At 43.4% G+C, this 24,660-nt stretch overlaps 2 protein-coding genes across 5 annotated transcripts in view; both read left to right on the plus strand.

Annotated features, from left to right (window-relative positions):
- Positions 1 to 2,347: 2,347 nt before the first annotated feature.
- On the plus strand, positions 2,348 to 13,820 carry Mlnr (motilin receptor). Its single transcript, XM_048340590.1, has 3 exons — positions 2,348 to 3,260; positions 4,292 to 4,489; positions 13,630 to 13,820. Exons 1-3 carry the CDS (start codon positions 2,348 to 2,350, stop codon positions 13,818 to 13,820), a joined length of 1,302 nt encoding a protein of 433 aa, XP_048196547.1.
- Positions 13,821 to 13,930: 110 nt separating this feature from the next.
- The window catches only part of Cdadc1 (cytidine and dCMP deaminase domain containing 1), a 34,031-nt gene continuing 23,301 nt past the window's right edge, over positions 13,931 to 24,660 (plus strand). The window contains exons 1-4 of one of the 4 annotated variants that reach the window (XM_048341387.1): positions 13,931 to 14,110; positions 14,780 to 14,877; positions 21,234 to 21,308; positions 23,627 to 23,804. In XM_048341387.1, coding sequence (XP_048197344.1) covers positions 14,029 to 14,110; positions 14,780 to 14,877; positions 21,234 to 21,308; positions 23,627 to 23,804 — 433 coding nt within the window. In that variant the 5' untranslated portion in view covers positions 13,931 to 14,028. Of the gene's footprint in view, positions 14,111 to 14,779; positions 14,878 to 21,233; positions 21,309 to 22,280; positions 22,389 to 23,626; positions 23,805 to 24,660 lie in introns of all 4 variants that reach the window. The other 3 variants (XM_048341391.1, XM_048341388.1, XM_048341390.1) reach the window with 3 other exon arrangements.

The raw sequence follows: 24,660 nt of genomic DNA on the forward strand, positions 1-24,660 counted from the left end.
GACCTGGGCTTCAAAGCTAGCAGAGCAGCTGGTGACAAGGCAGGAAGGAGACATGGACCTGGAGTAGCGAGTGCTACCCCAGGAACCAACACAAAGTTAAATGTTCCCTCTATCTTCTAGCAGCACATGGAATTTAATACACTTCGATGGATTCAACTTCCCGATATACTTTGGTCCTTTGGATTCCAGTTGCCTTAGGGAAAGGGAAAGTATCTGAGGGAACTAACCACTACCCAGAGAGCATCTGTTTAATCAACCAAACTGCTTTACTCAGCATTCATTTTCTCAAACAGCTGAGATCTCAGAGAACATCAATTTACCATGACACTACATTTTATCTAGGGGCAGGAGGAAGGAAAGGAAAGACAGAGGGAGGAAAAGTGCAGACAGCCAAAATGCTTTTGAGGAATTTTTTCTGGAGCCATGGAATTATCTGGAAGAGAGAAAGTAGGGGGGGGGATGCTGTAGGAGAAAAGAACTGAGAGTAAATAAGGTTAAGGGATCACTAACTCATCCCAGGGAAGCAAGGAGATTTAGTGAATGTGGACCAGGGAGGGTGAAGCATTTTCTTCCATTTGCTGGGTTGTTTTTTTTCCTCAGAGAAACAGGTTGTGCCACCAGCCTTAAGGATGAAGAAGCAGAATCAGGGCTCAAGGAGAGCGGAGGTGCATAAGAGTTGTCTGCAGCCTGGAGAAGAGTGAAGGAGGTAGGGTAAGTACTCCAATGGTAGATGGAGGGAGCTAAGCACCTCACTAGAGCCATGCAATTACCATTAAAACTACAGCAAAGTGGGAGCCTGAACGGCGTCAGCAGACATTTCAATTTACCATGGCTGTGGTTGTGCTGTAGTTGAATGGTCAGGTATGACAGTGGGGAGTGATTGTACTGTTTATGGAGATTACATGGAGAAAGTGAGGAGGACATGAGGCAGGTAAGAGACAAGGAAACGGAAGAAGGATTAACTGACTGGAGGAACCCTGTAGCGTGAAGGAGAGACAGGAAGAGTGAGCTAGAAAGTGCCAGCGCCAGCGTAGAGGTCAGAAGCTGGAAGAAACGCAATTAAGATGCAGGAACACTCAGGTCCTGGTAGTTGTAAGGTGAAAGGTAGATCAGAAGGAGTGCTGGCTGAGCTAGTGTGCAGGACACGATCGTTAATTGAAAGGATGCCAAGAATAGAAATCTGAGACCAAGGCCAGACACATGGGGATTGGTCGGGGGGGGGGGGTTTCTTTTGGTTGTGGGGCTTGAACTCCGGGCCTGGAGTCGTTGAGCCACTTTGAGCTATAGCTCCGCTTAAAAAAAAAATCTTTAAGTACATGGAACAAAGAAGTTTATGAATAAATATGGTGCATCTAGATCAATGTCACCTCTTTCAACATTTTCATCCATCCCTGACTTCCGGTTTCACGGCACTTTTCTACCCGGGCTGGTTTCCAAGGACAGACTTGAGCCTTCTGAGTAGCTAGGATTACAGGAATGAGCCACTGACACCTGGCTGGTGTGCACTTTATCAGATGTAGTGCTTAGAGGAGATTGTGAGGGAATGATGTGGAGAGGCTAATGAATTTAGGTACAAAATTAAGACAGCAGGAACCAGCAGTCATGACCACGACGGTTACCTCTCATGATTCCTGCTTGTAAGAAAATTACAGGAGAAGTGTGTCTCTAGGGTGAAGACAGGTTTCAGGTCTATAAAGAAGGAAACGAAATGAACTATCTAATTTGCGACCAGGAATGTGATGGGGGAGACCAGGGAAATGCAATTGAAAGAGTGACCTTGGCCCCAAAACAGAAATGTACTTATTATCTGACTGAGGAAATCGTAACCCCAGCACGCCACCTTTCGGCCAGGACTGTGGCTTCCTGATGGTCACTGGGAGCATCATGCGTGAACCAGGGGATGCGCTGCGCTGCAGGCAGGACCCAGCTCCGTGGGGTTCAGAAAGTGCTCGTAGACCAACGCCCCCCCCCCACCTCTTCCGCAAACAGACCACAGGATTAGGCCAGCTATTCCCCCCACCCCCGCCCCACCCCCGCATCCCCAGCTGGCTCTTCACAGCTTCATCCAGTTGGCAGCAAGGGAAGCGCCCGAATTGCCCGAGAGAGCGGGGCGGGCGGGCCGCGGAGGGGCGGGGACTGTGCGCGGCCGCTTACGGACTTCCCTGAAGCACTGGGCTGCGACCCCGCAGAGTTGCGATTCTTCATTCGGCGGCGGCGGCGGCGGCGGCGTGCGGGGCTCGGCTTCCCCCCGCCCCCCCGGGCTCCTCGGGGTGCGATCTCCACGCGCGCCCTGGACCTCGTGGCTTCCCCCCACACACACCCACACACATGCACGCGGGAGGCGTCCATGGACAGCCCCTGGAACGGAAGTGACAGCCCCCGGGGCACGGCGGAGCCGCAGCCCCGGTGGGCCCCATTGCCCCCCTGCGATGAGCGCCGGTGCTCGGCCTTCCCCCTGGGGGCGCTGGTGCCTGTGACCGCTCTGTGCCTGGGCCTGTTCGCTATCGGGGTGAGCGGCAACGTGGTGACCTTGCTGCTGATCGGGCGCTACCGGGACATGAGGACCACCACCAACTTGTACCTGGGCAGCATGGCCGTGTCCGACCTGCTCATCTTGCTCGGACTCCCCTTCGACCTGTACCGCCTGTGGCGCTCGCGACCCTGGGTGTTCGGGTCGCTGCTCTGCCGCCTGTCGTTTTACCTGGGCGAGGGCTGCACCTACGCCACGCTGCTGCACGTGACGGCGCTCAGCGTCGAGCGCTACCTGGCTGTGTGCCGCCCGCTCCGCGCGCGTGCGCTCGCCACCCGCCGCCGCGTGCGCGCGCTCATCGCCGCGCTCTGGGCCGTGGCGCTGCTCTCCGCCGGGCCCTTCTTCTTCCTGGTGGGCGTCGAGCAGGATCCGGGGGTCCTCGCCATCCCTCGTGGAAATGAAACGGTTCTGTTCCCCCCCACCCCTCCGGCCTGGTCGTGGCCGTCGCTCGGGTCCTCGGGGTCGCCGCTGCTGTCCTCGCCGTCGAGTTCCGCGACCACCGCCGCCGCCGCCGCGCTGTTCAGCCGAGAGTGCCGGCCGAGCCGCGCGCGGCTGGGCGCGCTGCGCGTCATGCTGTGGGTCACCACTGCCTACTTCTTCCTGCCCTTCCTGTGCCTCAGTCTCCTCTACGGGCTCATCGGGCGCGAGCTGTGGAAGAGCCGGGGGCCCCTACAAGGCCCCGCCGCCTTAGGGAGGGAGAGGGGCCACCGGCAGACCATCCGTGTCCTGCGTAAGTGGCCCCCCCAGTCCCGTCCCCGCCCGTCCAGCCCGCGGTGGGCACCGCCGGTCCCCGTCGCCCCCGGGGACATCCACTTCCCCTCTCCCCGACTCCGGGCGCCCCCGAGGGTGGGATTTCCACATTTAGTAAATGGGTCTTAATGCAACGCCCCGTCCCTGAACGACGCACAGGACCCTGAAGAAGACCGAGTAGGGAGATGGCGTTCTGCTACGGATTTTTATTATTAAAAGTTACAGTTAGCCTTCACGCCAAAGGGAACCATGCCCTTACCAAAAAGTCAAAGATTGCCCGACGCCGGCGGCTCGCGCCTGTAATCTAGGTCTCTGAGGAGCATCATGCTTTGAGGCCATCCGTGGAAGGAAAGTCTGTGAAACTCGCCTCTCTGATTAACACCTCCCCTCCTCCAAAAAAAAAAAAAAAAAAAAAAAAAAAAAAAAAAGCCCGAAATGCTAGCCTTGAGCAAAAAAAAAAAAAAAAAAAAAAAAGCTCAGGGATAGGGCCCAGGCTCTAAATTCAAACCCCAGGCAAAAGAAAGAAAGATTGCCAGTTATATATTTATATAACAGTAATAATAATCTCCTGGCTTTAAAATATGCACATACAAAAACAAAAATTCTTAGATCATATTTGGGTTTCTGAAAAGTCCCTTTATCCTTCCCTCTCACCCAAGGGTAGAGATCATGAGTTTACTTTTTTTTTAATGACTAATTGCACCATCTTTGCTAAAGACTTCTTTTCAAGGAAGAACTGAGAATGTATCTCTGAAGCTGGTTTGGGAAAGGAAGCCTGCCACAACTTTTTAGAAAGACTGTCCCTTCTGGTTTATGTCCAGCCTTAGTAACACTTGAGCCGGACAGGCCATTCTGAAGCAAGTATCTATGCAGTAAACAACCTCACTTCCTGCGTAGAGCTCTGGCTTTGTAAAGGTTCTAATTTATTTTGCCCTGTCATTTGTTGAGAGGCTTATTTAATTTCTAATGTTGTTGTTTTGCTAATTCTGGCACCTTTGTCTTGTTTTGCAGTGTCAGTGGTTGTGGCATTTATAGTGTGCTGGTTGCCTTTTCATGTTGGCAGAATCATTTACATAAATACAGAAGACTCCCAGATGATGTACTTCTCTCAGTACTTCAACATTGTCTCTCTGCAACTTTTCTATCTCAGTGCCTCCATCAACCCAATTCTCTACAACCTCATTTCCAAGAAGTATCGCGCAGCTGTTTGTAAATTTCTGCTCCAAAGACCATCCAGACAGAGAAGTTTGGGAGGAAGCCGAGACACTGGGAGGGACACTGGAAGGGACACTGCTGGTCACACAGACAAGTATTAACTCAAAGATGATGACCTAATAAACAGCACAGCCAAGACAGTTCTGGGACTTTGAGGGTGACAGCTCTATAGAGAAATTGAAACTAGAAATGGAAGGGTGTATACCCTTAAGAAGAATGGGAAATATGGTTGAAAACTCACAAGTTGGTTAAGAAAATGTCCACATTGATTCTTTTTAACCAAGGTTTGAAAAGTAACTTATCAGTCTTTCTAGTTTCTCTTTTATCAGTCTCTGTTCACTATATCATCTTGAAATCTCAACATCATAGAAGTTTTAAGTCTTTTATGGGGGAGGGTCCTGGGACTTGAACTCAGGGCCTGGACACTGTTCTGAGTTTTTTGTGTTAAACGTTAGCACTTTATGGCTGGGAATGTGGCTTACTGGTAGAGTACTTGTTTAGCATGAATGAAGCCCTGGGTTCAATTCCTCAACACCTAAACAGAAAAAGCCAGAAGTGGCGCTATGGCTCAAGAGGTAGCTTGCTAACCTTGAGCAAAAAGAAGCTTGGGACAGTGCCCAGGCCCTAAGTCCTAAGCCCCAGGACTGGCAAAAAAAGAAAATAAAAAAGCTAGCACTCTACCACTTGAGTGTGTGTGTGTGTGTGTGTGTGTGTGTGTGTGTGTTTATTTAGAGATAAGAGTCCCAAGGACTTTTCTCCCTGGGCTGGCTTTGAATGTTGATCCTCAGATCTCAGCCTCCTGAGTAGCTAGAATACAGGCATGCACCACTGGAATCCAGCAGGTTTTAAGTCTTTTTTTTTTTTTTTTTTGGCCAGTCCTGGGCCTTGGACTCAAGGCCTGAGCACTGTCCCTGGCTTCCTTTTGCTCAAGGCTAGCACTCTGCCACTGGAGCCACAGCGCCACTTCTGGCCATTTTCTGTATATGTGGTGCTGGGGAATCGAACCCAGGGCCTCATGTGTACGAGGCAAGCACTCTTGCCACTAGGCCATATCCCCAGCCCAGGTTTTAAGTCTTAATTCAGTTTTTTGTACTCTGAGAATATGGCTGCTCATTTTATAGCTAATTGGTGCATAGAACATTGCCTAAAAATAATCACCTTTGAGATCAGGGATGGGTTTTGTTTTTATTTTTGAAATATAAACATAGTACACCTACCTATACAAGGAACTGGGATAATGAGGAGTTGGATTCAAGAAATTAATGCCCAGATGTGTTAGCGACTTTTAAAAGCAAGCATGAAGAATTCCAAATAGGGTCACTATCTCCCAAGACTGGAAGCAAATCATAAAATTAGGCAAAATGACATCTCTCCTCCTACCCCAAGAATGACTCTACATAAATCTGTGTAATAAACTCATTCTCTCCAAACCTTAGGCACTGAGGCCTGTCAGGAGCTTCCTCTCCTAATATGACTTCTAACAGAACCTCTGAACAGTGCCTCCATGTTCTGTTAATTGGCTTCAGCCTGGTGGGATGATATGCCATCATTTCTGTCCTACTGAGTCACAAATTTCCCCAAACAGGAGCCTAGGAACCTGAATCTGAAATCCAAACTGAATGACTTGCCTCTCCCCTCTTGGACCATTCAGTCTATGTAGCCAAAGATGGAATCTGAAGGATTGTGCCCTGCCCCCCTGTTTTCCCAGGTGCATACAGATATCAGGCAAGCCATCAAAGATATGCACAGACTGCCTGACTCAGGCAGGGCAATCTACCTAAATCAGGCTGTAAACATTCCATTGTGGGCCCAACTGAAAAGCCCCCCACCTCCCCAGACAGACCAATGGCTTTTTCATTAACCTCTGCCTCCTTGCTCAGATGTCATTAAAAACCCAACTCCTGGGCTGGGAATATGGCCTAGTGTCAAGGGTGCTCGCCTCATATACATGAAGCCCTGGGTTCGATTCCCCAGCACCACATATATAGAAAATGGTCAGAAGTGGCGCTGTGGCTCAAGTGGTAGAGAGCAAAAAGAAGCCAGGGACAGTGCTCAGGCCCTGAGTCCAAGGCCCAGGACTGCCAAAATCAAAACAAAACAAAACAAAAAACCCAACTCCTATCCTTCCTCCTCGCAGACTCCAAGCCCGAGGAAGGCTGTGCTATAGCTCAATAAACAATTCTCACCTGTAGAAGATCAAGTGTGGCCTGTTTCCTTCCTGTCTCCATTTTCCTAACACAGATTTGCACAATGAGATTCTGTTCTCATTGAAAAAAAAGGAGTCAATTCGTGAAAGGAAATATGTTGGATGTTCAGACTTAAAAAACTGAAGCTTTTTCTTATACCTAGTTTGACAACAAAAATACATTTGGAAGAGGGCTGCTGCCAGGTCACACAACTACAAAGGGAGTTTCACACATCTGTCAGTAGGTATGACCCCCCCCCAAGGTGGGAGGGGGCATAAATAACTTGGTTTACCTGGGCCCTTTGGGGTTTTTCAGATTGATGGAGTTCAAATTAAAATTACAATAGATTGTGGACATTTATGAACAATTTGTCCTGGGATTGTCATGAATTTTAAAATCTATAATTACCAGAAAAGCATCAAATGCTATAAAATGTAATTTCAGCAGTTACAACTTTTGTTTGTTTGTTTGTGTGCCAGTACTGGGGCTTGAAATCAGGGTCTGAGTTGTTTTTTTTTCTTCACTTTTTCACTCCACAACTTGATCCACAGCCCCACTTCTGGCTCTTTGGTGCTTAATTGGAGATAACAGGCCCAGAGACTTTCCTGCATGGGCTGACTTGGAACCATATCCTCAGATCTCAGCCTCATAAGTAGCTAGGATTATAGGTATGAGCCACCAGCACCTGGCTAGGATTACAATTTTGTTGTGACTTTCCTTCAATATCTATCAGAAGTAAGGTCCCAGTAAGACTGGAATCTGGAGTATTCTCTCCATTACTCACCACCATGCAGGGAACTGCAGGAAGGATGGGTGTCAGACCCTGCACCTTGGGGAACCTGTGGCAAAGGGAAGAATGAGGCCTCACAGGGCCACACTTGGGGATGAGAGATTCATTCAGTCCAGCACTCTAGCCGAGGATGGGGCCAGGGACTTTGTCTGCACGCCTGTGTTTTGCATGGTAGACTCCTTTGCATGGTGTGCTTCTTTCTCTTTGTAAAACAAAGTGGGGCCAGGCGCTGGTGGCTCATGCCTGTAATCCTAGCTACTCAGGAGGCTGATATCTGAGGATCAAAGTTCAAAGCCACCTCAGGTAGAAAAGTCCGTGAGACTCTTATCTCTAATAAACCACTCACAAAACCAGAAGTGGTATTCTGTGGTTCAACTGGTAGAGCATTAGCTTTGAGCTGAAGAGCTCAAGGACAGCACCTAGGCCTAGCATTCAAGCCCCACAACTGACCAAAAAAAGAAATAAAATAAAAGAACAGAGTGGTCAAGGAAAGAATAGAGCATAACCCATTACTTGTACTATAAGCAGCTAATGTGTTATGAAATGTGTGTGTGTGTGTGTGTGTGTGTGTGTGTGTGTGTGTGCTGATACTGAACTCAGAGCCTCATGCTCTCTGCTCTCGCTTGGCTTTTTCGCTTAATGCTGGTGCTCTATCACTTGAGTCACACTTCCATTTCGGGCTTTTTAGTGGTTAACTGAAGATAAGAGTCTCACTGACATTTCTGCTTAAGCTAGCTTTGAACCCTGCTCCTCATATCTCAGCCTCCTGCATAGTTAGGATTACAGGAATGCGCATGTACATATTGGTGTTTTTCTTGATTCAGAGATCACAAATTTTAACTATGGATCATGGTCAAAAATGTTTGAAAAGTTGTTCTGTGACCTAAATTGTTCAGTCCAGCAGAGTAGCCTGTTGTTGTGCTAAGAACTGTCCTGGGTGACCTAGTTAGGGGTCACTGAGGACAGCTGTGTTGTGGTGGTCTTGAGTCCTCAGCCCCCTCTCTTTCCTTGGTGTGTCATGGAGGCTGTGCCTGGCCATTGTCTCTACCCTGACAGAATTATATGCTGTTCCCATGATTTCTCTCTAAGTGTTTTCACTTTCTCAGGCCAGACCACTTCTGTTATGTGAACTGCCAGTATTGGGAAAAGGTTTGTACTTCATTCATTCACCTGGCAAATACCAAGCAACTGCTAAGTACCAGACATATAGAACCAAATTACTCTAGAAAAAAAACTGATCCATGCTATAACATAAAAGTCAATCAACTTTTAAAGGCACCTTTTGTCTGGAAAGTGTAACAGTGTCACCTCCACTAACAATGATCTCACAGGTTAACAATGCACTTACATCTGGGGCTGGGAATATGGCCTAGTGGCAAGAGTGCTTGACTCATATACATGAAGCCCTGGGTTCGATTCCCCAGCACCACATATATAGAAAATGGCCAGAGGTGGCGCTGTGGCTCAAGTGGCAGAGTGCTATCCTTGAGCAAAAAGAAGCCAGGGACAGTGCTCAGGCCCCGAGTTCAAGGCCCAGGACTGGCAAAAAAAAACCAAAACTAACAATGCACTTACATCAGAGGAAGAGCAGAATGATGAGCCGCTTCTCTTTCCTGTAAGAAGACATCATTTCCAAAGGAAATTGTTATTATTATTAGCTATTATCAACTCTCTGAACCCAAGGATTCTCAGGTCCATTCCTCAAAGATGCACATGAGCTACGTGTCAGTGGTGTTTAAAAGTTTGAATCTGCCCTCTCCTCACCCCTTGTGCTAATGTCATAATAACACTTCCCAGTGCATGGGAGCTGCTTGTATTTAAGCATTAATGCATGGGTCTAGGGATTTCAAAATGCCTTTAATTAAATATAGACCTGATACAGTTTTTCACTGTTGAGTCTACTTTCTAAAGGCTCTGAACCCCAAACATGACAAAGTCCTGCATTAGCTCTGAGCAGCTAATTCCTCTTCTGAGAGCATGTAACACCTGTGATTATGCTCTGTTGTCCAGTAAAGGTCATATTATTATTTACTCTTTGCAAGGACCAGACTCAATTCATTGACTTCTTAGGAAAAAAAAACACCTTTTAAAGAATACCATGCACCTGTGTGATAGGAATAAAAAGTGTCAGCCAGAGCAGAACTGAATGTGGACAGTCAGCTGGGGTGATGCACTGTGTGCTTCATTGGCTGTGGTTCACTGGCTGGTACATGCTCTGTATGTACAGAGACCATGTTTTATTCCATCTTGCCTTTCCATCTCAAGTAGAGAGTATGTATTTAACTCAACTGACTGTGAATGAGAGGACAGATATGTTTGCCCCAGTGGACGGGAAAAGGGAAGAGGCTGAGTCAGTAGATGACTGGGAAGCACATTCCGAACTATCAGACAGCACAAATGAAAGCATGACAGGAGAGACATGGTATGTGGGTGGCAGAGAGGAAGGACCTTGAAGGAGGAAGAGGAAATGGAAGTGGAGGATCAGAAGGGTACTTAGAATTCTTAAGTTTTTCTGCATACATTTTCTTTATTTTTTTTTTTTGGCCAGTCCTGGGCCTTGGACTCAGGGCCTGAGCACTGTCCCTGGCTTCTTCCCGCTCAAGGCTAGCACTCTGCCACTTGAGCCACAGCGCCACTTCTGGCCATTTTCTGTATATGTGGTGCTGGGGAATCGAACCTAGGGCCTCGTGTATCCGAGGCAGGCACTCTTGCCACTAGGCTATATCCCCAGCCCTTCTGCATACATTTTCAACAGCTGAATTATCTGGCTAGTATATAAGCACCTGTCTTCCTTAAGTAAAGAGAAAAATACATTACATAAATATATTTCCAAGTGGCATTTAATTCCTAAGTTAAACTTTATTATTTATTTTTTGTTGGTCATGGGGCTTGAATTCAGGGCCTGGATGCTGACCCTGGGCTCTTTTGCTCAAGGCTAGTGCTCTACCACTTTGAGCCACAGCACCACTTCTGGTTTTCTGGTGGTTAACTGAAGATAAGAGTCTCACAGACTTTCCTTCCCAGGCTGGCTTCAAACTGTGATCCTCAGATCTCAGCCTCCTGAGTAGCTAAAAGTATGGGCATCAGCCACTGGCATCTGGTCTGTTTATTTGCTTTTGAGATGAGTTCTTTTTTTTTTTTGGCCAGTCTTGGGGCTTGGACTCAGGGCCTGAGCACTGTCCCTGGCTTCTTCTTGCTCAAGGATAGCACTCTGCCACTTGAGCCACAGCGTCACTTCTGGCCATTTTCTGTATATGTGGTGCTGGGGAACCAAACCCAGGGCCTCATGTATATGAGGCAAGCACTCTTGCCACTAGGCCATATCCCCAGCCCTTGAGATGAGTTCTCACTATCTTTCCACAGCTAGTCTTGAACTTTTTGGTTCAAGTGATCCTCCTGTCTCACCTAGGACAGGCATTGGCCACCTGGTTTAAACAGGACCTTGTTAAGTGGGACATCACTCTGAGGACATTCACTGTGTGGGACTGTTATCAGCAACTGTCTAAAAATTAACACATAGAAGCAATAGCAATTTATGGTACTATAAGATGAGAGTTTACTTTGGAGAAAGTGTCAACACTTTACACTTTTCTAGCCAAGTAGAAAAGTTAAACCCAAACAATAACGCATTATTATCTCAACGCATTAGGATTATCAAACCCCAGAATAGTGACATATGATGGGGTTCAGGGGACTTATAGCAGATCCCTGAACTATATTCTTAATTTTACAGAGAACTTAAACTTAGAGTTGCTAAAAGTCTAAAAGATAATGTTGAAAAAATGAATCTCAAAGGTGTTATAATTGAGTTGTCCTGAAGAAAATTAAGCAAGCATACTATATCAAACTCAATTATTTAATTAACTATTCTTTCCTCTCTAAGTCCTTAAGATTCCAAATACACTCTGGATTCATTTCATTGCCATCACAGGAGGCTAAGTTATGACTTAATGAGGAGCTTTCCCTGGATGACAGCCACATTCATTTGCTTACCAATTGTCTATGGTGCTTTGCCCTAAGATGTAAAGCAACAGAGACCAAATGGCCCAAAAAGGACCTGGGAGTCAGGTTTCACCATTTGAATCCTTTTCTTTTGTAATTTGGTGGCACTAGGGTTTGAACTTAGGGCCTTGCAAGCCCTACCACTTGAGCCGTGCTCTCCGCTTATTTTTTTCAGATAGGATCTCAAGTCCCACAATCCTCCTGTGTCCCTCCAGTGTAGCTGGGATGACAGGTGTATACCACTGTGCCTAAATTTTCTTTGAGATAGAGGCTCATAAACTTTTTGCCTAATCTAGCTTCAAACTATGACCTCTGTATCCTGTATAGTTAGGATTACAGACATGTGCCATCACACCAAGCATCACCCACAACTTGCTGGGAAGCCCTAGTCCAGCCCAAGGGATTCACCCAGGAGCCTGGGTGAACAGGGGGTCATGGGCTTATCCAGTCTCCTCACTTCTGGGAGCACTGGCAGCCCCAGGGCTCCCTAGTCTTACTCAGCAGCACATGAATCTACGTGGCACCAAGTTTACTTTCTAAGACCTATGGCAAGTGTGAGCAACCATTTCTCTGTGCAACACCATCTGCCACATCAAAGTAATCATGCCCTGCAGTGTGTCTGGATTTTGTTTCAGGCCTCTGTGCCTCCTTGGGTAAAGCACTGCCAGGAACTGCCTCTGAGATTGTTGAAGAAATATTAATTTCTGGACTCATAGTGGTGTTTGGGACTACCTCTTTGTCTGGAATGACAATATTAGGGTTAATCTCCTGTCCTTACGTATGGACTGGTATTAGTCGTCCCTATCAGCCCTGTTCCTACCTATCTCTAGTTGTACAGAAAGCATAGTCACTTGTCAGCATGAGAACAAATTTGACTGTGGGTCCTGTTTCTTCTCCAAGCCAGCAATTCAGCCTCTGTCAGACACCTCCAGTCTAACAGCAAAAAAAGACCCAGCACCTTTGTGAACAACTATACAGAATTGCAGCTTGTTTTGTGGTGACAGGATTCTATCCAAACAAGCTCACTGCTAGGACTAACAGTCCCACCTGTCTGGACCTAGAATAAAAGAAGCAGGTTCAGACTATCCTTAAAGAATGAGCAAATGAATGAGTCAAGAAAAGGAGCAGTGGTGAATAGTCTTGAGCATGTATAATTTGCCCAAAACTATGTTACTTGGAATCATTTAGTCCTCATGAAAATTTGTCATAAACATCATGCCTTTTCTCTCCTTTTCCACTCTCCCTTCCTCCTTACCTCCCTTTTTACTACCTTTCTTCTGTTAACTCTTTTTTTTTCTGACCCCACTTTCTGAATACTCAACACCATTTCTTCCCTTGCTTTCCATCTAGGCAGAAGAATCTGTGATGGAGTGTCAGAGGGGTTGGGAAGCTGAAGGGATTATTCACAGACAAAAGAATGAGAGGAAAAAAGGAGGAAGGATAGAGGCTGCTTCTTTAACCTGAATCCCAGAAACAATCCACAGGGGCAGAGCAGCAAGAGTGTAATGTGAGCCAGAAATAAGCCATTGGGTGGGCAGAGATTCATAGGTTGTTGCATACAAGGAACAGAGACTAAGGTGACTTCATTGATAAATGACATGTGTGTGTTTGCCAGTCCTAGGGCTTGGACTCAGGGCCTGAGCACTGTCCTTGGCTTCTTTTTGCTCAAGGCTAGCACTCTACTTCTTGAGCCAGAGCACCACTCCGGGCTTTTGCTGTTTATGTGGTGCTGAGGAATCGAACCTGGGCTTTGTGCATGCTAGGTAAGCACTGTACCATTAAGCCACATTCCCAGCCCTGATAAATGACTTGTGTGATTAGTCTCTGAAGACAAGTTGCCTAGCGAACATGCAAGCCCATATTCTTGCCATTTGATATAAAGACCTATTTATTTTAAAGCCATTTAGTAGACTAATCTTGTGTGTGTGTGTGTGTTGATCTTGGGGCATGAACTCAGGCCCTGGAAGTTGTCCCCCCTTTCTTTCTTTTTTTCTCAAGGCTAGCACTCTAATTGGCGACTAGTCTCACGGAGTTTCCTACTCGGGCTGGTTTTGAACCATGACCTTCGGTTTCGGCCTCCTGAGTAGCTAAGAAGGCAGGCATGAGCCACCGGTGCCCAGCTCAAATTCTCTTGAAACTTTAACCGTGACTCAAAGGGCTACGCTTCCACTTCAATGCTCCTGGGCTCCATGAACAAAATTCTCAACCCAACAGCCAATCTCCTCCTCACTGGTCTGCGCACCCTGGGACCCGCACCAAGAAATCCTCAAGTGACTTTATTCCGCCAAGATCAAAGGAGAGAAACAAGTTAATACCAGCCGGCGGCGATGGAAAGCTCAGTAGCTAACACCGCAGTCCGCAGCCAGCGCCGACCACGCCCACTCTACCACGGCCACCCATTACGTCACTCGCGCGCCCGGAAGTGGCTGTCGCGGGCGTTGAGACGTCCTCTGTCTGCGCCCCGCTGGCCCTTGTCAGCTGCCGGGCGGAGGCTAGGTCAGGATCATGACTGGTCCGGAAAGGTTTCCTGGGCAGCCGGGGCAGCGAGGCTTGGGATGAAAGAAGCTGGGCAGATGCAAAATCTGGAGAGCGCGGGGGCTGGGCGGTCAGTCAGCACCCAGACTGGCAGCATGACTGGTGAGTGTCCGGGACCTGCTTTGGCCACCCGGCCTTTCGCTGGGCCCGGAGTGTCTCCCGCTTTCCTCCCATTCGCCTGTGCTTGGCTACTTGGTGTCTCTGGGCGCGACCTTGGCTCGCCTACCATGGCACTTGAGGTCCCGCCCTGCACTGTAGGTCGTGAAATCTAGAACTGGGATGGAGTGTGTGTGTGTGGGGGGGGGGGGGGGGGAAGCTACAGAACCTGAACACCCCCCCACCCCCCCGCATCGTGCTTTCACCTTGAATTCCAAACCAGCCTCTCGTGACCTTTTCTACAGGTCGACTGCTTTACAACCTCACTCATCACAGTCCTGCACCCCCAGTTAAAACAAGAAAACAAACAAAAACGTACTACAGGATCACGTAAGAGGCTAGCGTTTTTCCCAACTTTGGATTGTTTCCTCAGCTGAGTATATCAGTTTAATAATAATGATAATAAATAATTTTCTGTCGGGAGAAGCCAAAGAAAAAGGGCTTGGGAAAGATCCTCAGAAGGTCGCTGCCCGTGAGGTTGTAACCAAGCTGTGATTCTCGTGTCTGCTAATCTTTTTCCTCTGTTCCCCTGCTAAGGCTGCAGCACTCAAGTGACTTTGAGTTTAGTTTTTCATCATCAGGAAAATTCTGAAGTGCTTGCCCTCTCTTTTGTAGGTCAAACACCAAGGCTTTCTAAAGTCAACCTTTTTACTCTGCTCAGTCTCTGGATGGAGCTCTTCCCAGGAGTAGAAGGCCAGAGAGAAAAATCTCAGGTATAATTTGTCTTCATAGACAGTTTTTACCCTTAGAAAAGCAACAATCTAAAGTTTGGCTTTGATGCTCCAGTTGGCAGTTACACTTAAAACCAAAAACGTGGCAAGCCTTAAAATTTGAAAAATAGCCTTTATGGTCTTAGTGTGTAGTATTTAAGAAAGATGCTGCAAGCTAGCTAGAAATGTATACTAAGAATAGTCACAGGGTGAGATATGAGGATCTTGGTTTGAAGCCACCCCAAGCAAGAAAAAGTCTGTGAGATTAATTTCCATTTAATCACCCAAATAACCCAGAAGTGGAGTTGTGGCTCAGGTAGTAGCACAAGTCTATCAAATCTTGAGTTCAAGTCTGGCACTCAGGCCCTAAGTGCCAGACCCTTAGTTCAAGCCCCAGGACTGATATAAAAATTAAAAAAAAAAAAGAATTAGAGTATTGTAAGAAGATTTTGCATATTTTCTTATACCCTTGAGGCAATATGGTGTTGGCTCTCATCCTTTTCTTCCATGGTTAAATAACGTGGTATCAGGTTCTCACCATTTGGATTAGTAGTGTAATTAGTTTTATAGGGGGCCAAAGTCATACTATGGAAAATGCAATTCTGAAAACAGTTGATAGGGGAAAAGGATTGCCCAGTGGCTTCTTGCTGTTCTAACAACATCACTGTTAACATTTTCATAGTTTTCTTATGATCGTTTTTAAGTGTAAAGATTTTTTTTTGCTTGTTCAGTTGTTCTTTTCTGAGACAAGGTCTCAACTTAGACAAACCTCAAATTTGAAGGCTTCTTGCTCCATTTCCCTAGTGAAGGTTTAATTTTTTTAAATAACATTGTGATTGTCTTTTGCTATAAGGATTATAACTTTACAATAATTATGCTAAAAGATTGCTATCCAATTTTTTTTTTTGCAGAAAGACATAAATTCTTAAGGAGGTAATTTATAACCACTCCTATTTTTTGTTTTGGGTGCTTGTTTACCATGGTTTAGATGGTGTAGTTGGCACTGGAAATTAAAAAAAAAGGAGGAAAGATAAGGTCCTTATTTTCTAATGGGGAGAAAATCTAGGCATTTAAATAGTTTATATTTAGATAGATGGTAGAACCAAGTAAGTAGAGAAGCTAACAATGTTAAAGGCCAGGCTGTAAAGGGGAGGTGAAAGGAGGATTCATAAGGAAGGTAGGATTTGCACTGAGAAACCACATGACTAAGCTTAGAGGGGTGAAACAGTTTGTGATTCTGTGTTCAAGGATGAAGTTGGATAGAGGAGTAAGATTACAAATAACTTGGAAAAATAGACAGAAATCGTTCTTTAAAAGACATTATAGGGGCTGGGAATATGGCCTAGTGGCAAGAGTGCTTGCCTCATATACATGAGGCCCTGGGTTCGATTCCTCAGCACCACATATACAGAAAACGGCCAGAAGTGGCGCTGTGGCTCAAGTGGCAGAGTGCTAGCCTTGAGCAAAAAGAAGCCAGGGACAGTGCTCAGGCCCTGAGTTCACATCACAGCCTAGGACTGGCCAAAAAAAAAAAAAAAAAAAAAAAAAAAAAAACAACCAAAAGACATTATATATCTTGCAGAGGAGTTAGACTTTATACTGTATCAGGGTTCCATTTAGGGATTTTAACAGTAAGCAAAGGAACTCACTTCATGGTAAAATAATACCTCTTTTATTCTCTTTCCCAATCCTGATGTGGTATGTTTTAGTGAAAAACTAAGGCTAGGTGCTAGTGTCTCACACCTGTAATTCTAGCTTCTCTGGAGGCTGAGATCTGAGGTTCACAGTTCAAAGCCAGCCCAGGCAGAAAAGTCCCTGGACTCTAATCACTGAAAAGCTGGAAGTGAAATGTGGATCACGTGGTAGCCTGCCAGACTGGAGCAAAAAAGCTAAGTGACAGCTCCTGGGCCCTTAATTTAAGCCTCAGGACCTGTGTACACACACACAAAATGAAACACTAAAATGTTACATATTGCTATTCTCAATTTCTTACCACTCCCCTAACACCCTCCCACATTTTATTAATTAATGGCTTTGAGAAAACACTTCCCTTCATGAGTTTTGAAGTTCCTTTTTTTTTCTACTTGTCAATAACTTAATATTTTATTTAAAAACTCATACTGGTTTTTTTCAGATAAAATTGGACTAAGGAGCTATATTTTGAGATTTAAGACTAACAGGTACATTTTAAAAATGGGCTTGTTTGAGATTAAATATTAATTTTCAAGAAGCTTTTTTTTTTACTATACAGATTTATTCTCATTTTAATTGTTTCCACACATGTACTCATACTCCCCCAAAAGGTATCCTGTACTGAAAAAGTTCATTTTTGAAAGCCAAGTACAAATTATATTGAATTAGTGAATTTTAACAAAGAATGTCATTGGCCAACTAATTACTGGGGTGGTGGATTGTTTGCATATAATACACAGTTCATTGTTTCTTTGTACTTTATAGAGAAAACTGTGTATCCTGTGAAAATAACTGAGATAAGACTTTCAGTTCATAGTTTGATTAAAATTAGTGCTAGTGAACTTCAGAGTTATAAAACCTCAGTACCAAGGTTTTATTCAGCTTTGCATCTTCTGTGTGTGTATGTGCATGTGCACATGTGCCTTTTCTACTTGAACTCAGGGCCTGTTCCTTTTTGGCTCAAGGCTGGTACCATAGCTTCAGCTGTAGCTTCACTGTAGGCATTTTGGTGGTAAAATAGAAATAAGAGTCTAGAGACATACCTTTTTAGGCTGGCTTCCAATTGAGAACCTCAGATCCCAGCCTCTGTAGTAGCTGGAATTAGAGGTATGAGCCAGTGGTGCCCAGCTCAACTTTGCATCTTGTTTAGCAAAAGATGCCATGTTCTGCGACTTTCCTGGATTCATGAATCTCAGTTTTTCTGCCATGTAGGTCCTTCATCTGACATATACCAATGAAGTTTTTTCAGTGAAAGAAATTGGTTTGGTTTCAGATATTTTATTTGGAATTTTATTTAGAAGTCTAACTCATCCATATCTACTTAAGTCTCTTAAAAGTTAAAGCAGGCAAAGAAATGGATTATATCAAAAAAACAAACAAACACACAGTTCATGGTTTAGAATGACAGCCAATGTGGAAATAGGTTGACTGGATATAGGAAAGGTTATGTTCCTCTGATTTCCTGAGCTACCCTCGTGCGGTCACTGCATCAGTGTTTTCTAAGCGATAGTCTCACAGTCATGTCTCCCGGTGCCACAGTCATCAAACCCTAGGCCTGCACTTGCATTTCCACAGGCCTGGGCACTCGCTCCCCCTTGGTCTGGAGCATACTCCAGATTACTCTAGCTGTGACCTTTTGAGTTAAATAGACTGTTGTATGTTAGCTTGAGAATTTAGCTGTCATTTTTATAACGTTTCTATGGAAAAGGTGTTGTAAGTTCCACAAAAGTAAATTTCCCAAATACTTAAAACTTGGAGTAAGGCAGAAGTATATAATAATTCCATTAGTTCTGATCTCATGGCCATTGCAAAGAAGCAAGACCAATGGTAGTATGGAAAGGAATACAAAATGAAAACATAAAATGGTTTCCTTTTCATACCAGATAATATACATGTATAATTTTACAGATAGTTGTGATCATAACACTGTGTGTATGTGTGTGTGTGTGCACTATTGGGTCTTGAATTCGGGTCCTCAAGCTTTCACTGTGCCTTTTTACTCAAATACTCTTTCACTTGAGCTCTACTTCCAGCTTCTTTGTGGTTAATTGTAGATAAAAGTCTTGTGGACTTTTCTGCCCCAGTTGGCTTTGAACTATGATCCTCAGATCTCAGCATCCTGAGTATCTAGGTATACAGGTGTGAGCCACCAGTGTCTTGCTTGATCATAATAATTTTGTATTTGACATTGCTATACTGTTGCAGAGTTGGTATGTTGATAGCTTTTAATTAAACAATAGGAATACATGTGGAGTTCATATATGATATATGTTTCCAATTGTGTTTATACTTATGGAAGTAAATTTCTCTCTTTCTTTTTTGCCAGTCCTGGAGCTTGAATTCGGGGCCTAGGCACTGTCTTTGAGCTTCTTTTGTTCAAGGCTAGCACTCTACCACTTGAGCCACAGTGTCATTTCTGGCTTTTTCTGTTTATGTAGTGCTGAGGAATTGAACCCAGGGCTTCATGCATGCAAGGCAAGCACTCTACCACTAAGCCACATTCCCAGCCCTGGAAATAAATTTCCTAAAATGTTAGTTTGGGGATTTTTTTGTGTGTGTATGTGTGTGCTGGTCCTGGAGCTGAAATCAGGGCCTGGGCACTGTCTCTGAGGTTTTGTTTTGCTTAATGTTACTACTCTACCATTTGAGCTACAGCTCCACTTTCAGCTTTTTGGTGGTTAATTGGAGGTATGAATCTTATGGATTTTCCTTCCCAGACTGGTTTGAATTGTGATCTTCAGATCTCAGCCTTCTGAATAGCTAGAATTATAGGCATGAGCCACTGGTGGCTGGCTGATACTTAGTTTTTCTTTACCATTTACAGTATTATCATTATCCATTTAATTACATTTAGTTTTCATAGGGCTAAGATCTATTAAGACAAAAAAATCCTTAATAATAAATATTGTTTCACTTTAATTTTTCTTTTGTTTTGTTCTCTTGTGATGCTAGGTATCAAACCCAGGGCCTTGAGCATGATAGGCAAGTTCTGTACTACTAAACTACTTCACTAGCCTTCACATAATTTATTTATTCTGCGTTTACTATACAAAGTATGTCACAGATGATGCAAGAAACAATTTGATAGGTATGTGTAGTATGTGTATTAGAAATACTGTCTTATGGCACTTTTACTAGATGGTGTTTTTTTTTTGACCAGTCCTGGGTCTTGGACTCAGGGCCTGAGCACTGTCTCTGTCTCTGGCTTACTTTTGCTCAAGGCTAGCACTCTACCTCTTGAGCCACAGCACCACTTCCAGCTTTTTCTGTTTATGTGATGCTGAGGAATTGAACCCAGGGCTACATGCATGCTAGGCAAGCACTCTATCACTAAGCCACATTCTCAGCCCCTTTACTAGATTTTTATCTGCTTAAAAGTATTTTTATAAGTTACCAAAATAATAAGTATATTATTTGTAACATAGAAGGAAAAGTTCTACTACCACTAATGACATGTCTGTATTCTATATTCTGTATTTTGTATTTTTTGTCATACTTTTTAAGATTATCTTTAAATTGTTATCCAAAGGAATTGCCATTTAACAAACAATATATCTTGATCAATATTTTCTCCCCTTTCAATATTTCCACCTATCCCTCGCCCACCCACCCCTTACCTCACTCTTCTTAATTTTGATCTTTTTCTTGGTATCCTTGTCTTACTTATTGAGATCACTTAATTCTAGACTCCATCTTTTTCACTTAATATAAGAAAACAAAGACTAAAAAGAATAAAGAATTTTATAACAAGTATTGGAACAGCAGTTTGAAGAGCCAGCTTATCTGAGTTCACATCCTGCCTCTGAATAGTTGTTTAACTTTGAGTGAACTACTTTATCTTTTTAAGGTAGGTTCCTTTTTTTTTTGTTTTTTTGTTTTTTTTTTTGCTAGTCCTGGGCTTTGGACTCAGGGCCTGAGTACTGTCCCTGGCTTCTTTTTGCTCAAGGCTAGCACTCTACCACTTAAGCCACAGTGCCACTTCTGGCCTTTTTTTTTTTTTTTTGCCAATCCTGGGCCTTGAACTCAGGGCCTGAGCACTGTCCCTGGCTTCTTTTTGCTCAAGGATAGCACTCTGCCACTTGAGCCACAGCGCCACTTCTGGCCGTTTTCTATATATGTGGTGCTGGGGAATCGAACCCAGGGCCTCATGTATACAAGGCAAGCACTCTTGCCACTAGGCCATATCCCCAGCCCTGGCCTTTTCTGTATATGTGGTGCTGAGGAATCAAACCCAGGGCTTCATGTATATGAGGCAAGCACTCTTGCCACTAGGCCATATTCCCATAAGTTCCTTATTTACCACATATCTTACTTACCTTGTCCTACCACATGGTTCCTTCCCTACCATTACCTCCTACTTCTGGGGTCAAACTCAGGGCCCCATATGTATTAGGCAAACCTTCTACTTGAGAGCTATATATCACCAGCTCATTTCATGAAGTGTTTATACACAATGAATAAGCTAATATTTTTAAATCTCTTGGGGCCTGGCATGTGCTAGGAATTATGTAGGATTTTCCCATTATTAATAAATTTCTTGACAGTTGTACAGATAATTGTACAGATAGTTGTACAGATTATAATTGAATATTTAAATTGCCAACTTTTCAATATAGAAATATGGAACTAATTATATTACTAATTTTTCCTTCTTATTTTTTCATTAGAAAAATGAAGAGGAAAAGTGTGGACCCTTGGGAGATAATGAAGGGGTGAATAAAGTATCTCCTGACAAAAACCAGGTGAATTTATAATTTTAAAAAGACATATATAACAAAACAAAAAGAATGGCATAAAGTAGTATAAAAGACCATCTAACACTCAGTGGTCCTTCATTCTTGCTTCTAAGCAGTTTCTCCTTTAAAAGTCTTTTGTTCATTTATAAGCCTATGTGTCTCTCTTGTTGCTTGTTTTAACAAATGAGATTATTCTATGATATTCTCCTACTTCTTGCTTAAAATAATTTTTTTCTAGTACAGCTCTTGACACCTCCTATTAATTCACCTAGGTGTGTTGAGAAACACCTTTACATGGTTCTGACACATGAGTACATAACTTAACATATGGCAAGACTCTGGTGTTGTTTGTAGAAAGTAACCTGGAGGATTGAGGATGAAGTAATGTCTCCTTCTGGGACAGTGAGTAGATTGGCTAACAAATATATTGCTATAAAGAGCTGTGTTCAGTCATCCGTATGAGCCCAGCTACACTACCTCCCATGGGACATAGGACAGGAAACCATCACAAACATGATGCTCTTACTGCTCTACTGTGAATAATAAAGTTCATCATCTCCGACTTGGGAGTTTCATGTCTTTTGCTAGTATCCATGAAATGGTAACAGCTAGCATGTTGGTTGGTAAGTAAGATAAAACCAAAGGTCAGACCTAGAAGATAAACTTTTCCTTATTACCTTTATCTTTTGAGTTTTCCATAGACTATAATGCATTGGGTATGGAGTAGAAAGTAAATATATTTTGAAAAAAGTTACTTTGATGATGCCTGTGTACCTTTCCAATGAGTTTTCCTTATTAGTTCTAAGAGTAAGTCTCTAAAATGCTCAACAATAATATAGAAATAATTTGCCTCTGAATGTTTAGATGTTTTCATTGTGAGAAACACAAAGGGAAAAAATAGTGCATCACCATTTAAGTAAATGTACTAGTTCTTGTACAAAACGGACTGTCCTCTTTTGCCCATGTTTTAATGTACAGCTCTGTGACTAGGATTACATAGACGACTTGCCAAGATGTTAGTGAAGTGCAGCAAAATCAAGATCCAGAGCATTGGTTCCCTGAAAAGCTTGTCTTCTGGGAGTTGCTGTAAGTGGAAGAACCAACACAGAACGCAACTTAGTCTTTTATTTCATATTAAGTTTGGGATGGATTTTTTTTCTCAAACTTGATATTTTAGCCAAAGCTAAAAAGCCAAATAAAAATTATATTTTCTCTTTTTGGGGGGGAGAAGGGAATACTGGTACTGGGTCTTGAACTCAGGGTCTGGATGCTGTCCCATAGCTTTTGCTCTCCAGGCTGGTGCTCTACAACTTGAGCCTCAGCTTCACTTCTGGCTTTTTGGTTATTAATTGGAGATAAGAATCTCACAGACTTTCTTGTGTGGGATAGCTTCAAACCATGATCCTCAGATTTCAACTTCCTGAGTGGCTAAGGTTACAGACAAGAGACACTAGCACCAGACATACCTTAATCTGTTTTATCTAACATTAATATCATTATACCAGCTCTTTTCAAGTCACTACACTTTAGGTTCAAGGTTTCAGAAAGCCTTTACTCAAAAATGTCCTTGACATCCTTTAGAACCCTGGACAGTGTCCAGCCTGCAGTGCTTAACTTGGGGCAGTCCAGTCCTCCTGGAATACTTGAGAAGAGCTTACTACCCCTGCCTGAGTTCTTTCTTCCTATCTGTATCTGAGGATATTTTTTCCCTTTTTGTTTCTGAAACTTACTTATATATTCATAGTAGAGGGGACCCAATTATATTAGTCTAGACTGCCATACATTGCTGAAAATTGTACATCCAGTGTTTAGAAAAGAATGTTGAGAATAGGATTTATTGTAGTCAATTTAAAAAATATTTTCAAGCCAGGTGTGAGGGTACACAGCTACAATCCCAAACACTTGAGAGGCTGAGACAGGAAAATTGCAAGTTCAGGATCAGCCTGGATTGCACAGCAAGTTCAAGGCCAGACTAGGCTGTGTCAGTTTTAGAATTTAAGATCTCTGCTTTCATTCTGTCTTTCACCCTCTGCAGACTTTTCAGAAAGCCATGTCAGACTGGCTTGTCTCTTGACCTTTACTATATTAAAATGTGTTCATTTCTTTCTAATTCAGTGATAATCATACACTTAATTGATTGGTAGGGCTTGGTTTTGAAATTTTCTAATCTAAAGACAACATGAAACTTTGAGAAATTTCAGAGCTAAAGAGATATCTACTTTTGTATAGAATATGTTTATATAACTACACTAAGTTTTCATTTTATGAATACATATAATTATGGGGTTTTATAATTAATAATGTTATTTTGTATTTTAACCTAGGTGAAGAAAACTGGTCTTGTGGTGGTGAAAAACATGAAAATTGTTGGTTTACATTGTTCTAGTGAAGAGTTACATGCTGGGCAAATTGCTCTTATAAAACACGGATCAGCGCTGAAAAACTGTGATCTTTATTTTTCCAGAAAACCATGTTCTACTTGTTTGAAGATGATCGTAAATGGTAAGTGCAGCTAACATTTTGTTGGGACTTAAGAGGATTTATCTGAGAGCAAACCAGAACAAATTGCCTAAATTCCACAGAGATGATTTAGAAATACAAATACCTATTTGAAGAATGCTTGACACATTGTAAGAGTGGGTGTTCTCAGCTGTATCCACTAATTATCTAACGGATCCTCAGTAAATTATAGACTAATACCAGATCACAAAGAACCTCAACTTTCTAGTGGCTTCCTATGCCAGACTTAGCTTCTGGAGCTGTGTAACACAGGTGTTTCTGAACAGCAGGCAGCTCTTCTCCATATAGGTAATTGTTTCTGTTGTCTCCCTAGGGCCTTGCTGCATCCAGAGCAGCATAAAAGAGACAAAGCATAGGAGGCATACCTACTTCTTAAAAACCCTGGGCTGGACTGGGCATGGTAGCTCTTATCTTCTGTTGTCTCTCCTCTGCAGTTCCTAATAGAGAAGATAGGAATATGGTAGTGGTGGCGTGTTTTTTTTTTTTTCCTTTTCCCAACTGATCAGGCATGTTGGACATCTATCACTTGTGTTAATTGGTTTATGCTTCCTGTTGTACATAATATGATGCTATTGAATTTTTAATAATTTATTTTTTATTTATTGTACAAATCAGACAATTTTTAAGCAGCTTGCAGATGACTTAATCATTTTATTGTTCAAACAGGGATAAATGAGAGTTTAGGAGTTAATAGCATACCATTGTATTAGTCAGGCTATAAAATAGAGTATAGATAATGACATTGATATATAAAGGTAAGAATGTGAAAAACCAAACATTGATTGACTGATCTGTTGTAGAGTCATAAAAGAATGAATAAAAGAAAACTGCCTAGGCT

This window comes from Perognathus longimembris, chromosome 3 (assembly GCF_023159225.1).
Source record: "Perognathus longimembris pacificus isolate PPM17 chromosome 3, ASM2315922v1, whole genome shotgun sequence".
Taxonomy (NCBI): domain Eukaryota; kingdom Metazoa; phylum Chordata; class Mammalia; order Rodentia; family Heteromyidae; genus Perognathus; species Perognathus longimembris.

Excerpts from the sequence above, each read along its gene's own strand:
- Mlnr (XM_048340590.1), top strand. The coding sequence starts at position 2,348 with ATGGACAGCCCCTGGAACGGAAGTGACAGCCCCCGGGGCACGGCGGAG. Across the intron at positions 3,261-4,291 it reads GCAGACCATCCGTGTCCTGC|TGTCAGTGGTTGTGGCATTT; the intron begins GTAAGTGGCCCC and ends CTTGTTTTGCAG. Across the intron at positions 4,490-13,629 it reads GAAGTATCGCGCAGCTGTTT|GGCTACGCTTCCACTTCAAT; the intron begins GTAAATTTCTGC and ends CGTGACTCAAAG.